The sequence below is a fragment of the Hemitrygon akajei genome, chromosome 3 (assembly GCF_048418815.1).
Source record: "Hemitrygon akajei chromosome 3, sHemAka1.3, whole genome shotgun sequence".
NCBI lineage: Eukaryota > Metazoa > Chordata > Chondrichthyes > Myliobatiformes > Dasyatidae > Hemitrygon > Hemitrygon akajei.
In genome coordinates, this window is record NC_133126.1 from 169,870,141 (window position 1) to 169,887,933 (window position 17,793).

General features: G+C 41.2%; 1 protein-coding gene across 1 annotated transcript in view; it reads right to left on the minus strand.

Moving 5' to 3' along the window:
- LOC140724597 (uncharacterized) overlaps positions 1–17,426 on the minus strand; it is a 91,239-nt gene extending 73,813 nt beyond the window's left edge. The window contains exons 1-3 of the mRNA XM_073039022.1: positions 15,721–17,426; positions 6,941–11,494; positions 5,571–5,687 (exon numbers count right to left, since the gene is read on the minus strand). Of these exons, the coding sequence (XP_072895123.1) occupies positions 5,571–5,687; positions 6,941–11,494; positions 15,721–17,368 (6,319 nt within the window). The 5' untranslated portion in view covers positions 17,369–17,426. The remainder of the gene's footprint in view (positions 1–5,570; positions 5,688–6,940; positions 11,495–15,720) is intronic.
- Between the last annotated feature and the right edge of the window lie 367 nt (positions 17,427–17,793).

Sequence of the window (17,793 nt, forward strand, 5' to 3'; positions counted from 1 at the left end):
ACCTATAGGTCCAGTCTCACCCAAACTCACTGGAAAAAGACTGCTTGCATTTACCCTATCTATACCCCTCAAAATGTTGTTACCTCTATCAAATCTCCCCTCGTTCCCCTGTGCTCCAGAGAGTAACATCTTAACCTATTCAGCATTTCTCTCTAACTCATGCCCTTAAGTCCTGGCACATCCTTGTACATTTTCTGGTACTCTTTCAATCTTATTGATATCTTTCCTTTAGGTACACTTGGTGACTAAACTGCAAACAAATTTGGCTTCACCAATATCTTATACAATATCAACATAAAATCCCAACTCCTGCACTCAATACTCTGAATTATGAAGGCCAATGTGCCAAAAACAAAACATGTATGATTTAACTGTTTGACATGTTTGGCCAGAACAATTAATGAAGATGGTGAACACTACTTTTCCTTGTTCTCTGTCTCTCTTGAAAGAATGTAAATATCTGCAAAGATTGCAGCATCAATTTTGGGCAACTCCTCTTATTTGTTACGAAAACTTGGCAGAGTAACAAAACATATTGGTGAAGGCGGAGCAGTGGATATGAGGGGTAAGTCATTGGACCAGCTTCCCCTTTGTCAGCTCATCCAGAAAAACATGAGGCATGGGATCTATGGAAGCTTGGCTGCATGGATTCAGCATTGGCTAGCCCACAGAGAGTGGTGTAAGTGAACCGTATGCTGCCTAAGGTTAGTGACAAGTGGCTCCCACTGGGATTGTTCTGGGACCCTCGCTGTTTGTGACTTTTATAAATTACTTAGTTGAGGAAGTAGAAGGGTGGGTTAATATATTGGTGGATAACACAAAGATTGCAGGTGTGGAGGGTTGTGTAGAACATTGTTGCAGATTGCAGTGAGATACAGACAGGACACAGAATTAGATGGAGAAGCGGTAGATGGAATTCAGTCCAGAGAAGTGTAAAGTTACACATTTGGAGAATTGAACTTGAAGGCTAAGTACAAGGTTGATGTAAGGAATGTGAGGAACAGAGGGATAGAACATATACAGTATTGAACAGTACAAGCCCATTGGCCATTTTGCCTATGTCAAGGCCAATCTTATCCTTCCCTCCCACATAACCCTCCATCTGTATTTCATTCATGTGCCTAACTAAGAGTCTCTTAAATGTCCCTAAAAATCTGCCTCTCACACAGTGACTAACATGTATCTACTACTCACTGCATCTCCCCTCCAATGCCTTCCTTCAGACCTTAAATATATGCTTGTATCAGTCGTTTCCACCCTTGGAATAAGTCTTGGCTATCCACTCTATTCCTCTTATCATCTTGTACACCTCGATCAAGCCATGTCACATCCTCTTTTTCTCCAATGAGAAAAGCCCTAGTTACTTAACCTTTCCTCATAAGACATGCTCTTTAATCCAGGCAGCATCCTGGTAAATCTCCTCTGCACACTGTCTAAAGCTTCCACCTACTTCCTAAAATGTGATGAAGATTAACATAATACTCCAAGTGTGCCTAACCAGTATTTTACAAAACTATAACATTACCTCATGACTCTTGAACTCAATCCCTGAATAATGACACATCATACGTCTTCTTAACCACCCTGTCCATTTGTGCTGTGACTTTGAGGAATCTATAGTCTGGTACAGCATCTTGGGCCAAAGGGCCCATTCTGTGCTGCAATTTCATGTTCTATGTTTTCCAGTCCAATTGGTGTGTTGTGGTGTATTAAATTTTATAAAAATCTTAGATCAAAGTCTGAACAATTCCAAGTGACACTTTAACTCTTTGGGAGCTTGCAGCATGTGGGCCTTCTGTACAAATTAAGCACTGTAGATTTGTTGAATGTCTGTGAAGTGTGGTTATATCACACTATAGGTTTGTTAAGTGTTTGCTTATAGCCTCTGGATTCTTTTTTAGCTTCAGGCATTAGTGGCATGAGAATAAAAGAGCAAAGAATATATCTGTCTCTGCATGTCTCTCAATGCTTGAGGATTGAATCGCTATTTAATGAGGCATCTCTCACTCAGTTCTTGGGAACCTAGACCAAGGATTGTGATCAATAGGTGCCCAGGACTGATCCAGGTTGATTTCATGAGTTAGAATTCAGAGTTCCTCTGACTGTGGCCACAATCAAGTAGTGACTGAGAATTGTGAGCCCTGAAAGCTTTGCCGAAATCTTTGTAACTTTTCCACAACTTCCAGCAAGATGGCAGTGGCTTCCAGAGGGTCAACTGAAGGTGCTATGGAAGTGTACTTCTAATGATCGCAAGATCTTGCTATACATTAAAAACTTAAAGTACTGCAGGTCTACACCATCTGCAAGATGCTCACTTGAAGGAGCTGTGCAGCGTGCTGTTGCCTGAATTGATAGAGGCTTACAGTCAAATAGCGAGTGACCATCATGGTCGCTTCTCTTGTGATTGCAAGATCCTTGTGGATGTTGTTAATCTGGTATGCCACAAGTCTGATTCACTGATTTATTGGATGAGAGCAGGGGACGATGGTGGGGGAGCTCCCTGGCCTAACTAGCAGTGGAGACCAGGCCTGAAGCCTGGCCTTCAGTCGTCTGTTTGCAGCCGCCAAAATGAGGAGACAAAGCCGTTGTGCTTCACCGGGGGCGATGTGGCAGAATGGACTCAGCACTGCCCTCCCAGGGTCTCACTCGGCAGAAGACAGGCTCTGTTGTGGTCGACTGCAGACTTCCTGGCAGCGCTTAATCGACTCGGGCCTCAAGCTGCAGGGCTGCTTGCTTTTCAGCTGCCGGGGGAGAGGTGCCCGAGCTGCTGTGTTCTACCAGGGTGGTGTAGCACAGTCGTGGTTGACTGAAGATTTCAATTGGACTGAGGGATCTGGATTACACAATGTACATACATATTTGACTGGTTGTATTTTTACTAACACTCTATATCTCCCTATATATGTGTGCACTGGGCCGCTAAGCTGCAGTATCACCTGTTGAGAGATGATCTCGGTGGACTGGGAGCTCTGGACTGTATACATGCATATTCTGTCTAATTGTATTTTTATTAACATTCTACAGTATATGTGCTTGTATATGTTGTTATGACCCCAGCCCCCTCCTTTGTGAGAATCGCTAGAGCCCTAGTGAAGGGGGGGGTCAATGACCCAAGAGAAGAGAAAGATACGTGCAGTGTCCCTCGTTTCACGGCGAGGCAAAGCTGGTGACTGTGGTCATTGTCTCGTGGAGACACCTTTGTGAATTGGGAACTGTACTACGTGTATACCCTCAGGGCAACGTGGGTGGAGAGATGGAGAGAGATTGCATCATCCCAACCTGATTGACATCTGAGACCCCGTGAGTTCAGATAAAAGAGGGGTTGTAAAGACGGCCCCCCAGATGCACCAGAAGACACGCTAGAAATTCTGCGACAGCGTTTAATAGCGACAGCCGTTGGGGGGGTTCGTGTGCGTCTTTTCTTTGCCTGGGATTGACGACCTCACCACGAAAGAATGGCTTTAGCTACCGGAGAGGCCACAAGTGAACGGCCACCCCCAACGAGACTCCGACGGATCGAACTCCTAAAGGTTGGAAAAAACCCGCCGGGTAACTGTTTCATTCAATCTCTATCTCTCTCTCTCTAACAAAAGTGCACCACCGCGACACCCCAGGAGACGGCAGCTGGTGGAACTGCAGTGAACGCAAGAGACTTTGAGATATACAGCGGACAATATATACCTTACCCCTAGACAACGATAGAGCTTATTTCTTATTGATTATTACTATACCTGCACTTTAGATTGAGTATTGACGACGTATGTTATCTGAATGTTTGTATTAACCTTACTTTGGTGCCCCTTTATAAATAAAAACGTTTAAAAATGGTACCATCAGACTTCAGCGGACCTCTCTATCTTTGCTGGTAAGTGATCCAGTTACGGGATATGTAACAATGTGAAGACTGGGCCTCAAAGCCTCACTATCACCAAGTGGGTTGATGTATAATATCAGTGGGCTGGGGGTTCTGGACTCTACATGCATATCCTGTGCCGTTATATTTTACCGGTATTCTATACAGGTTTGTTGACTTGTGATGCACAGGCTGAACATCACGCCATGGTGTCACAGGGGTGGAGTGGGGCCGGACTGTCAGGGTTCTTTTATTCAGTGAATGTGTTCTTGTGTGTGACTTTGTAATGTGTTTTAGCACCTTGATCCCATAGTGACACTGTCTCATTTGGCTGTATTCATATATGGTTGAATGACAATTAAACTTCAATTGAATTGAATTACCAGCATTTTGTGTGTTTATTTCTGTTTTATGATAATAAATTCAGCTTAAGTTACTTTGTTGTGCCTTTACACTTATTACCACGGTTTCTGGGGGCTCAAATTGGTTTGGGTCTTTTGGGTCTGATCAATACAATTGATAGTCCTCTCTTCCTTTCCCATTCTATTCCAGTACCTGATTCACCAATCTGCTTCAATTTCCAATTCTGATTCACAGTCCCTTTCTCACCCACCAAATACATGGGCTTACTCTTTTCCAATTCACCTCTCCCCTCATCCCTTCCAGAGACAGGTCCTCAATGATATTTTTTCCTGTAGTTTTACTTGATTAAAACTTGTCTCATCCACGATCATATCAAAAATCAGTAGCAAAGATCAGGGTACGGTATGTTGATCCGCAGAGTAACAAGCTCAAATCCGGCTCAGGGTCTCAGGCTCAAAGTAAGGGATTAGGCATTGAAAAGTGAAATGAAAACAAATTCTCCTTGCAGAGGTTTCATAGTCTTTGATGTTCTCTATTTAAGAAGGCTGTAGAAGATCAAAAGAGAGATTTTTTTAATCAAAGGATACAGAGACAATGTAAGAAAGTGGTATTGGGATAAGACATTAGTTATATGACACAAAAACTTCTTTAGATGTACCATGGAGAGCATTGTGATAGGCTGCAAAACTGTCTGGTATTGGTGGTGGTGGTGGGGGAGGGGTGGGTTGCGGCTATTGCACAGGACCGAAAGAAGCTGCAGAGGGTTGTAAATTTAATCTGCTCTATCTTGGATACTAGCCTATGAGGTAGCCAGGACATCTTCAAGGGGCAGTGACTCAGAAAGGCAGTGTCCATTATTAAGGACCTCCAGTACCCAGGGCATGCCCTTTTCTCACCGTTACCATCAGGTAGCAGGTACAGAAGCCTGGAGGCACACACACAGCGATTCAGGAATAGCTTCTTCCATTCTGCCATCTGATTTCTAAATGCACATTGAACTCTTGGACACTACCTCACTTCTTAAATATATATTATTTCTGGTATTTTGCATGTATTATTTCTTCTTCTTCTATATTATGTTTTGCATTGAACTGCTGGTGCTAAGTTGACAAATTTCACGACACATGCCAGTGATAATAAACTGATCCTGATTCTGATTATAGAATGACAAAACAGGAAAAAGGGACCAAATATCCTTTTCTGCTTCTGCATCTTTTTCAAATGTTAAGTTCTATAAATACGGCCAAGGACGACAAACTCTGACTATTTGCAAGGATTGTTTTTAATTAGCTCTGTTGTAATCAAATAAAACTAATCAACACACCAACAGGAAGGAAAAATTCAGTTTACTTACCATTAGCAGTGTTTGGCTCACAGAACTCTTTTGAATAGCCAATGGTACCCAAATCAATTTCCCCAAAAGTAACAATTGTGTTGTTTATTTTCATCGAAGAACCTTTGCAGACAGCCGCTGTAGAGGAAAAATAACTTTTTCAGGAAAATACTCTACAAAGTGAAACCTCTCCCTTTTCTGTTTCTTTTTCTTGGAAGTTCTCTTTCCCACTGGGGTTGATTCTGTGGGCATCAGCGACCCCTCTGATTGTGAATGTTATGTAACACATCTGGCACAGGTGTGCTGAAACTGGTTAAGTACCCTTATTACGTTCCTAATTGGTGACCACAAAGTACAGATCACATCCCAATGCAATGTAATCTTGACCTTTGGAATCTGGCAATGACTGCTAGGACAAAGGAATACTGAAACTGCATTAATTACCATGACATACATTGCACATTTGGGTGATGCACACTAGGCTGAAATCTGAAGTGTGGCTGTTGGAGAACAAGAGATGTTGAATGGTTGGATGTATAGAAGACGCCAGTCATTTAGAAGCCATCTTCAGTTGGCTGCCTTTCACATGCAACCTCAATATGACAATTGAGCAAAATAGGGCTACAAAACAGACAAGCTGGTAGTTTATAGTGATGCCAGCATGACTTTGGAAGTCTTACTGGGAACCCACTGGTTTCCTAAGCTTCCTGGAACTAGATCATGAAATCAAGGTTATTAAAGATGGGGTGGGAGTGGGGCAGGAGTGAATGAATAATAGACAGCTGGACCTATTAACGTGGTGCAACTTCACAGATGGAACTCTTTCAAAAGATGGAACTTTTTCCACTGAGTTTGTGTGAAGGGATTGCTTAAGCAAAACTGGAGTGAGGTTTATAAATGTTGTAACTCATTTATTTTACTATGGAGGTGACAAGATGGAAAATACACATTTCAATGGCTAAAGCAGAATGGTAGATGTTTATCCTGCCAGTCCCTGGACTGCAGTCATCCTTTTAAGGGAAAGGCATGGAATGCAGAGATGCAGACCACATATAGACTCAGCAAGATTCAGATTTACAGTATGCCATTAGAAAATAGCATGAAGGAACAAAATAAAGAGGACACAAAATAGCAAACAGTTAAACAATTAAATAAGGAAATGCTCACAAGAACCGAGAAAGAAATTTACACAAAGGATGCTATTTCTTCAAAAGTTAGCAATAAGTGAAAGTCCCTTACAGTAACATTATTAAATCCCTTGAAATAATATAATTGTTTGAATAACAGTTGACAGTTGAACTTAATTATTAGTAAAAAAAAAAGTGGAAATTAATTTCAGGGAAAGAACTATTATTCAATGTCTTGTAGAGAAGAAAAACTTATATACTTACATTCATTGCAAAATTTTCCTCGGTATTGAGCTGTGCAAATACAACTGTATTCTCTCCCATTCTCTAAGCAGGTTGCATTATTCTGACATAAATTGGAATTACATGGATTATCATGACTTTTGCTTGGAGTTGTGGATGCTGAAGTTGAGATTGTTGTTGGAGTTGAGGTTGTTGTTGGAGTTGAGGTTGTTTCTGGAGTTGAAGTTGTTGTTGGAGTTGAGGTTGTTGTTGAAGTTGAGGTTGGGGTTGTTGAAGTTGAGGTTGTTGTTGGAGTTGAGGTTGTTGGAGCTGAGGTTGTTGCTGGAGCTGAGGTTTTTGTTGGAGTTGAGGTTGTTGGTGTTGAGGTTGTTGATGGAGTTGAGGTTGTTTCTGGAGTTGAGGCTGTTGTTGGAGTTGTGGTTGGGGTTGTTGAAGTTGAGGTTGTTGTTGGAGTTGAGGTTGTTGGTGTTGAAGTTTCTGGAGCTGAGGTGGCTGTTGGAGTTGAGGTTGTTGTTGGAGTTGAGGTTGGTGGAGTTGAGGTTGTTGCTGGAGTTGAGTTTGTTTCTGTAGTTATGGTTGTTGTTGGAGTTGAGGTTGTTGTTGGAGTTGAGGTTGGGCTTGTTGAAGTTAAGGTTGTTGTTGGAGTTGAGGTTGTTGCAGTTGAGGTTGTTGGTGTTGAGGTTGTTTTTGGAGCTGAGGTTGTTGTTGGAGTTGAGGTTGGGGTTGTTGAAGTTGAAGTTGTTGAGGTTGTTTCTGGAGTTGAGGTTTTTGTTAGAGTTGAGGTTGTTTCTGGAGTTGACGTTGTTGTTGCAGTTGAGGTCGTTGATGGGGTTGAGGTTGTTTCTGGAGTTGAGGCTGTTGTTGGAGTTGTGGTTGGGGTTGTTGAAGTTGAGGTTGTTGTTGGAGTTGAGGTTGTTGGTGTTGAAGTTTCTGGAGTTGAGGTTGTTTCTGGAGTTGAGGTTGTTGGTGTTGAGGTTGTTGCTGGAGCTGAGGTTGTTGTTGGAGTTGAGGTTGGGGTTGTTGAAGTTGAGGTTGTTGGTGTTGAAGTTTCTGGAGTTGAGGTTGTTTCTGGAGTTGAGGTTGTTGGTGTTGAGGTTGTTGCTGGAGCTGAGGTTTTTGTTAGAGTTGAGGTTGTTTCTGGAGTTGACGTTGTTGCTGGAGCTGAGGTTGTTGTTGGAGTTGAGGTTGTTTCTGGAGTTGAGGCTGTTGTTGGAGTTGTGGTTGGGGTTGTTGAAGTTGAGGTTGTTGGTGTTGAAGTTTCTGGAGTTGAGGTGGCTGTTGGAGTTGAGGTTGTTGTTGGAGTTGAGGTTGTTGGTGTTGAGGTTGTTGTTGGAGTTGAGGTTGTTTCTGGAGTTGAGGTTGTTTCTGGAGTTGAGGTTATGGTTGGAGTTGAGGTTGTTGGTGTTGAAGTTTCTGGAGTTGAGGTGGCTGTTGGAGTTGAGGTTGTTGTTGGAGTTGAGGTTGTTGGTGTTGAGGTTGTTGTTGGAGTTGAGGTTGTTTCTGGAGTTGAGGTTGTTTCTGGAGTTGAGGTTATGGTTGGAGTTGAGGTTGTTGCTGGAGTTGAGGTTGTCATTGGAGTTGTGGTTGGGGTTGTTGAAGTTGAGGTTGTTGGTGTTGAAGTTTCTGGAGTTGAGGTGGCTGTTGGAGTTGAGGTTGTTGGTGTTGAGGTTGTTGATGGAGTTGAGGTTGTTTCTGGAGTTGAGGCTGTTGTTGGAGTTGTGGTTGGGGTTGTTGAAGTTGAGGTTGTTGTTGGAGTTGAGGTTGTTGGTGTTGAAGTTTCTGGAGCTGAGGTGGCTGTTGGAGTTGAGGTTGTTGTTGGAGTTGAGGTTGGTGGAGTTGAGGTTGTTGCTGGAGTTGAGTTTGTTTCTGTAGTTATGGTTGTTGTTGGAGTTGAGGTTGTTGTTGGAGTTGAGGTTGGGCTTGTTGAAGTTAAGGTTGTTGTTGGAGTTGAGGTTGTTGCAGTTGAGGTTGTTGGTGTTGAGGTTGTTTTTGGAGCTGAGGTTGTTGTTGGAGTTGAGGTTGGGGTTGTTGAAGTTGAAGTTGTTGAGGTTGTTTCTGGAGTTGAGGTTTTTGTTAGAGTTGAGGTTGTTTCTGGAGTTGACGTTGTTGTTGCAGTTGAGGTCGTTGATGGGGTTGAGGTTGTTTCTGGAGTTGAGGCTGTTGTTGGAGTTGTGGTTGGGGTTGTTGAAGTTGAGGTTGTTGTTGGAGTTGAGGTTGTTGGTGTTGAAGTTTCTGGAGTTGAGGTTGTTTCTGGAGTTGAGGTTGTTGGTGTTGAGGTTGTTGCTGGAGCTGAGGTTGTTGTTGGAGTTGAGGTTGGGGTTGTTGAAGTTGAGGTTGTTGGTGTTGAAGTTTCTGGAGTTGAGGTTGTTTCTGGAGTTGAGGTTGTTGGTGTTGAGGTTGTTGCTGGAGCTGAGGTTTTTGTTAGAGTTGAGGTTGTTTCTGGAGTTGACGTTGTTGCTGGAGCTGAGGTTGTTGTTGGAGTTGAGGTTGTTTCTGGAGTTGAGGCTGTTGTTGGAGTTGTGGTTGGGGTTGTTGAAGTTGAGGTTGTTGGTGTTGAAGTTTCTGGAGTTGAGGTGGCTGTTGGAGTTGAGGTTGTTGTTGGAGTTGAGGTTGTTGGTGTTGAGGTTGTTGTTGGAGTTGAGGTTGTTTCTGGAGTTGAGGTTGTTTCTGGAGTTGAGGTTATGGTTGGAGTTGAGGTTGTTGGTGTTGAAGTTTCTGGAGTTGAGGTGGCTGTTGGAGTTGAGGTTGTTGTTGGAGTTGAGGTTGTTGGTGTTGAGGTTGTTGTTGGAGTTGAGGTTGTTTCTGGAGTTGAGGTTGTTTCTGGAGTTGAGGTTATGGTTGGAGTTGAGGTTGTTGCTGGAGTTGAGGTTGTCATTGGAGTTGTGGTTGGGGTTGTTGAAGTTGAGGTTGTTGGTGTTGAAGTTTCTGGAGTTGAGGTGGCTGTTGGAGTTGAGGTTGTTGTTGGAGTTGAGGTTGTTGGTGTTGAGGTTGTTGTTGGAGTTGAGGTTGTTTCTGGAGTTGAGGTTATGGTTGGAGCTGAGGTTGTTGTTGGAGTTGAGGTTGTTTCTGGAGTTGAGGCTGTTGTTGGAGTTGTGGTTGGGGTTGTTGAAGTTGAGGTTGTTGGTGTTGAAGTTTCTGGAGTTGAGGTGGCTGTTGGAGTTGAGGTTATTGTTGGAGTTGAGGTTGTTGGTGTTGAGGTTGTTGTTGGAGTTGAGGTTGTTGCTGGAGTTGAGGTTGTCATTGGAGTTGAGGTTGTTTCTGGAGTTGAGGTTGTTGGTGTTGAGGTTGTTGCTGGAGCTGAGGTTGTTGTTGGAGTTGAGGTTGGGGTTGTTGAAGTTGAGGTTGTTGGTGTTGAAGTTTCTGGAGTTGAGGTTGTTTCTGGAGTTGAGGTTGTTGGTGTTGAGGTTGTTGCTGGAGCTGAGGTTTTTGTTAGAGTTGAGGTTGTTTCTGGAGTTGACGTTGTTGTTGCAGTTGAGGTCGTTGATGGAGTTGAGGTTATTTCTGGAGTTGAGGCTGTTGTTGGAGTTGTGGTTGGGGTTGTTGAAGTTGAGGTTGTTGGTGTTGAAGTTTCTGGAGTTGAGGTTGTTTCTGGAGTTGAGGTTATGGTTGGAGTTGAGGTTGTTGCTGGAGTTGAGGTTGTCATTGGAGTTGAGGTTGTTTCTGGAGTTGAGGTTGTTGGTGTTGAGGTTGTTGCTGGAGCTGAGGTTGTTGTTGGAGTTGAGGTTGTTGGTGTTGAAGTTTCTGGAGTTGAGGATGTTTCTGGAGTTGAGGTTGTTGGTGTTGAGGTTGTTGCTGGAGCTGAGGTTTTTGTTAGAGTTGAGGTTGTTTCTGGAGTTGACGTTGTTGTTGCAGTTGAGGTCGTTGATGGAGTTGAGGTTGTTTCTGGAGTTGAGGCTGTTGTTGGAGTTGTGGTTGGGGTTGTTGAAGTTGAGGTTGTTGGTGTTGAAGTTTCTGGAGTTGAGGTTGTTTCTGGAGTTGAGGTTATGGTTGGAGTTGAGGTTGTTGCTGGAGTTGAGGTTGTCATTGGAGTTGAGGTTTCTGGAGTTGAGGTTGTTGGTGTTGAGGTTGTTGCTGGAGTTGAGGTTGTCATTGGAGTTGAGGTTGTTTCTGGAGTTGAGGTTGTTGTTGGTGTTGAAGTTTCTGGAGTTGAGGTTGTTTCTGGAGTTGAGGTTGTTGGTGTTGAGGTTGTTGCTGGAGCTGAGGTTGTTGTTGGAGTTGAGGTTGGGGTTGTTGAAGTTTCTGGAGTTGAGGTGGCTGTTGGAGTTGAGGTTGGTGGAGTTGAGGTTGTTTCTGTAGTTGAGGTTGTTGTTGGAGTTGAGGTTGTTGGTGTTGAGGTTGTTGTTGGAGTTGAGGTTGTTGGAGTTGAGGTTGTTTCTGGAGTTGAGGTTATGGTTGGAGTTGAGGTTGTTGCTGGAGTTGAGGTTGTCATTGGAGTTGACGTTGTTGGAGTTGAGGTTGTTGAATTTAAGGTTGTTGTTGAAGTTGAGGTTCTTAGAATTCTGGTTGTTGGTGGAATTAGGCTTGTTGCTGTAGATGAGATTGTTGAGGTAATCTTTGTTGGTGTTGTCATAGTATCTAATAGCAAAAATATTCTTTAAAAAATAATCATAAGCACATATGTGTATACAGCATAATGGGAAACTATGGCAGAAACATCATTCTCTTCTCTGCAGCTGTGACTAACCACCATCACTTCATCATTTTGTGCAAATCACATAGCATAAATTATAATTAAAGTTATTAATGGCCCATTAACAGTGTTATTTAAGGCAAATAATTCCTCTGTGTAATTAGTACTGTAGAGAAAAAAATATCTTTGCTCAGAATATTGAATAAATTTGGATGGAGATAAAATTTAGCAAAGGGACAGAGTCAATGGTAAGAACAATGTATAAGCCCACACGGAGTAGTTACATTTTAAGAGTGTATAAACAAAGAAAATTGGCCTTGCAAGATATGTACTCCAATAACTATGGGGTCTCCAACCATAAAGATTCAACATACAAAATTAGCAAAGGTATTGCTGACTACAGCTTCATGAGGTGCAATTGGGAAAGTGCGTAGTAAAACAACTAATTTTTATGTCCTGCAGTGTGTAATAAAAAAGGATTAATTAACTATTTTACAGTAAATAATTCTTTAGTGAAGACCAAGTTGCAGGCAAAAGTATTCTCCTCCATCATGTTATGATAAAATTAAATAAAGAAAATAACAAAGGTATGAAGGCAGAGCTGACTAGAATGGAGTAAGACTGCTTAAAGCTAAGGTGGTGGGTAAGCAATGACAGATATTTGAAGGAATACTGCATAATTTTGAACAAAGAATCAGTGCTAACTAACTTTATCCTGTTTTACAGCATTAGGTCGATAGTTGTGCAAGTCGGAAGTTCAGAGTAAATTTATCATCAAAGTTGTAGTAGTGGCATGATCACAGAAATTGAGTAAGGTGTTCTATTAAGGTGTTGTCTACTGCAGCATCCTCAGGTGGCTGTAGAGGCTGATCTGAGTTTTATCAAAGTACTTAATATATATGGCACCATTACATATATTACCTTAAGATTCATATGCAAGCATACACAGGAAAACAGAGGAGCATAATAGAAACAACAGAAAAGTACACTCAAAGACTGACAAACAGACAATGTGCAAAAAAAGACAAACTGTGCAAATAAAATAAATAAATAATACTACGTTTTACAGCGCTTGAAAGTCCATCCATTGGTTGTGGAATCAGCTCAGAGTTGAGGTGAGTGAAGTTATCTACACTGGTTCAGGAGCCTGATGGTTGTAGGGTAATGACTGTCCCTGAACCTGATGGTGTGGGAACTAAGGCTCCTGTACCTCCAGCTTAATGGCAACAATGAGAAGAAAGCATGGGCTAAATGGTGGGGGTCCTTGATGATAGATGCTGCTTTCTTGTGGCAGTGCTCCATGTAGATGTGCTCAATGGTGGGGAGGGTTTTGCCTGTGAAGGATTTGGCTGTATCTGCTAATTTTTATGCACTTCTCTGTTCTTGGACATTGGTGTTTCTATACCAGGCTGTGATGCAACCAAGTCACAGCTCTTTGAGTGCACATCCATCTTCTATTCAGGTATGATGAGTGTCTCTGCCTTTCAGACAGTGAGTTTAAAGGGTGGCTCCTCATAGCAATCATGGTAAATATTTAAAGAAAGAGTATAATGAGAAATAAATACTCTACAAGAAGAATGTTCCATCCATAGTTAAATAAAAAAGATTGAATCAAAGGATTGGAAGTAGGGCAGAAAAGTAGGAAAATATTACAAACCAACAAGGCTACCTGGCCAATAAAAGAGGTAAAACATACCTTGAGAATAAGTAAGCAAGTACAGAAGCCAGCTGTAAGTGTTCCTACTAGAATAAAGCAATTAAAGTAAAAGTTGGTTCCTTGGAAGATCAGGTTGAATAAGTAATAAAGGAAACTAGGGTGAAGACTTTGAGCAAGTATTTTCTAATCTCTCTTCATAATGCAAAGCATGAATGAACCCCAATGTCGAGGAAAGTCAGGAAGCACAAGGGAAGGAAGGAGTTAAAATCATCACTCTGATAGGAGAAAAACTATGAGGTAAGCAAATGAAATAAAAGGCTGCAAATCCCAGAACCTGATGACCTACATTAGGATTGTCAAAATATGGGTGAGAAAGAGTAGATGTGAATTGAAATGTAAAGAATTGCAGATGGTGAAAATCTGAAAAAAAAAGAAAACAAAGTGCTGGGATGAAATCTGAAATAAATTCACTAAGTGTTGTGACTCATTTGGCTGGAAGGGCCTATTCCTAGCTATATCTCTCAGTAATTAAAATAAAGTGCAGGAAATGCTCAGCAAAAGAGTCAGCATCTGTGAAGGGAAACAAAGGTAATGCTTCAGATCAACACCCCTTGATCACAAATTAAGAGGTAGTTGTTGTGATGTTTAGAAATTTCCAGCAGTCTAGAAAGTTTCTGGTGGATTGCTGCACCATGCATGTAATGCTCCAATTCAAGGATATAGTGTAACAGAAAATGAGACTATTCATTAGCTAACCTAACCTCTATCGAGGTTAAACAGCTTAAATCAATTTAATTTCATACAGCAGGTCTCCAAGAAAGTAAATCATTAAACAGTGTCTTCATAGTTTTATAGAAGCATGACCATGTTGAATTCTTTATAGTGAACAAATTGTCATCTTCAGGCAGGCTATATCCCACTATAACAAGTGGGATTGAAGCATGGGCCTCAACAAAAATAGACCAATTAGCTAGGAAGGCAAGATAAATATTTGTCTTTATTGAAAGAGGGTGATAGCAAAAAACAGGGAGGGAATTCTTGCTACAACTGCTCAGACCATTGATGGGATCATAACTCCTGTGCCATTTTCAAGTTGCCTTCTTAAGGAGAGACATGTCTTATTGGAGAGAGTGTACAGGAGACTGTTTGAAATGAATCCTGAGATGAAAGGATAGCCTATGGCAGATAATTAACTTACATTCATTAGCTTTTAGAAGAACAAGAAGGGTATGGCATCAAGGCAATGGAGGTTTGAAATCAGAGTTTTCCCTCTCTTAGATGGACTGCCTTCCCAGGCTGATGAGCTCCATCTACACAAAGCACTGGTTTTAAGGCCCTTCGCCCCTTCTCCTGTCAGTAGAAACCTCTGCCGGGCTTAGAGTTTAAGTCACACAAGAAGGCCAGGAGTTGGACTTGGTTGTCAGAGGCTATTTGAGGCACATGCCGTGAGGAGCACTTTTAGGTAGTGGGAGCTTGTCCCCACTACCACTCCTCGGCTTGACAACCTTGGTACAAAGTGGGGTGTACAGAACAAAAAATGTAATTTTGGAATGAGGAGCCACCCTTTAAAAAATAGAAAGTAGGTTTTCTTTACTTGGACAGTCATAAATTTCTGGAAATATACACAGAGAGCTTTTGAGGTTAACTAAATGAACATATCTAAGGCTAATATCAATATTTTGTTGGATTATAGGAGTCAGGTTCATGGGGATCGAGCAAGAAAATTTATCTGAGGACAGGCAGCCAAATCTTATTAAATGGTAAAGTCAACTTGAGGTGTCATATGATCTCTTTTTATTGCTATTTCTTGTTATGGAACATCCTCATAAATAACTTCTGTCTTTAGCAACTGCAATCACACATAGTCCTATGACTGTGTAACAATCCTACGAACAACCTTCCCATTCCCGTATGCTATGCATTGAACAATGAATGCAAGTATCTCATATACTGTCTTAAAAATGTATTCTACTGTATCTGCATGAATTGTTGGAGCTTGCATTCAGCTTCTTTGTAAAACTATGGCCTGGACTTTTCTTGGTGGTATCTGCCATCCAAAAAAGCCACTGAGAGATTCCATTGACCCATTGACTCTATATGTTTGATCCAGATTTAGAAAGGCAAAACAGCCTACAGAGAGCAAAAATGGGTCAAATGGGTGGGCAACAAGACAAGTTATCAACAAACCACTGTTAAAACCCAGTACACTTAGGAACTTCCCCTGTATTCTTGACATTCTGAGCTATTTAAAAAGAAGGATATAGGAAGAGTTTGTCCACAATACCAAGAGGATGAATTGCTTCCGAACATACACAAACATTTTAATTTTCTTTGAAAGCATAAGAGATACTTGATTTCATAGTTCAATGTATAGCGATAATTTAAAACAAAAATCTATTATTTTATTACCTCCCCTGCAAAGACCATCAGAAACTAAGAGTAAGAATACAACCTTGGAAAAAGAAATAATATTTGAATGTGAGATAACACATAGGAAAAATTCACTATCTGTACCTTCTGGTGTTGATAATGGTACAGACTGCTTCTTTGTAGTACTGGCTGATTCTGTATGGGTGTCAGATGAGGTGAATTTCTCCCAAGATGAAGTTTTTTCAGTTGGAAGAGATGTTGAGGTATGGTTATCCCAAAATGTTGTTCCTTTTGTTGGGAAAGTTAAATTCATTGTGGATTGGCTAACCCACATTGAACTTGTCCAGTTTGTTGGGAATGAATTCACTGTTGTGAGGTTATGCCAGAGTGTGATTGTTCTTGTTGGGAATGCTGGTTTCATTGTAGTAAGATTATTCCAGCGTGTGGTTGTTGAATATGTAGATGAGAATATAGGATTCACTGTTGTTAGGTTCTTCCAGAGTGTGGTTGTTTTTGATGTTAGGAATGTTGAATTCATTGTAGTAAGATTATTCCAGAGTATGGTTGTTGATTCCGTAGTTGGGAATATTGGATTCATTGTTGTTAGGTTCTTCAAGAGGGTCGTTGCTCTCGTTATTGGGAATGTTGAATTCATTGTAGAAATACTATTCCAAAGTGTGGTTGTTCCTATTGTCGGGAATGTTGAATTAATTGTACTAAGTCTATTCCAAGGTGTCGTTGTTTCTGTTGTTGGAAATGTTGAATTCGTTGTAGTAAGATTATTCCAGAGTGCTGTTGTTCTCATTGTCGGGAATATTGAATTAATTGTCGTCAGATTATTCCAGAGTGTCGTTGTTCTCTTTGTCAAGAATGTTGAATTCATTGTTGTAAGATTATTCTGGAGTGTAGTGGTTCTTGTTGTTGTGAATATTGGATTCTTTGTAGTAAGATTATTCCAGCGTTTGGTTGTTCTTGTTGTTGGGAATGTTAAATTCATTATCGTAAGATTAGTCCAGAAGGTGGTTGTTCTTGTTGTTGGGAATTTTGAATTCATTGTCATACGACTATTCCAAAGTGTGGTTGTTGAATCTGTAGTTGGGATTGTTTGATTCACTGTTGTTAGGTTCTTCAAGACTGTCATTGTTCTCACTGTTGGGAATGTTGAATTCATTTTAGTAAAACTATTCCAGGGGGTCATTGTTCTTGTTGTCGGGAACGTTGTTTGGTTATTCCAGAGTGGTGTGGTTGCTGTTGTCAAGAATGTCGAATTTGCTGTGGTTTGGTCACTTGACCATTTATTTTCCCAATTTGTTGATAATATTGAATTCATAGTTGTCAGATTATTCCCAATTGTTTTTGCTGTTGTGGAAGTTGTATTCACTGTGGTTTTCTTTGTCCACAACATAGTGGTCCAATTTGTCATTGTTGTTGTGTACAGTGTGATGTGTTTCTCTGATTGTGTGGTTGCAAGTTTTTTCAGGATTGTTGCTTTCTGTGGTGCCTCTTTAGTTCGCAATGTAGTCTTCTGCGATGTGGAAAGGTTTGTACTGAATACCATCTGGTTTTCTCTCAGTGGTGCAGCTTCTGTTCCAGTAGGCTTTTCCTCTGAAATCTGGCTTCCCTGCTGTTGTGTTCTTTCAGTTATTGAACGCAAAGTTGTATTCACTATTGTCTGCTTTTTGTTTTGCACAGTTCTTCCTCTCATGGGATGAAGATGTGCGTTCACTGAAGACTTTTCTATCAACTGATTATCCTCTTGTAAATTTAAAGAAAACATTTTGCCCTCAAGCATGTTATTTGAACTTTGCTTACTTTTCCTTGATCTTACATTCTTCAACTCGAGACCTTTTTGCAATGTTCTTGTCTGATTTTCCGACCCTTGTTGTCTTCCTTTTTGCAATTTTGAATGAGTTGTTGATGCTTTTTCCAGTGGTATGAATTTGGAAAATCCGGAGGTCTTTGGGCTTAACTCTGAAGTTAAAGCAGCACTATTTTCCTCCTTATTTTTACTATCCTTCTTTATTTCCACTCTGTGTACTGTGGATCGAAGCTGGCCAGTTCTTCTTTCTACTCTCATTGTTTTATCTGTTGCTGTATTTAATGGACTTTGTAAAAATATTGATGGAAGAGGACGTTGAGGATGGAGAGTAGAGTTCATGTTAGTCTTTTGTCTTGTATTCCTGGAATCAACTGGTCCAGTACTGTCTGGTGATGCAC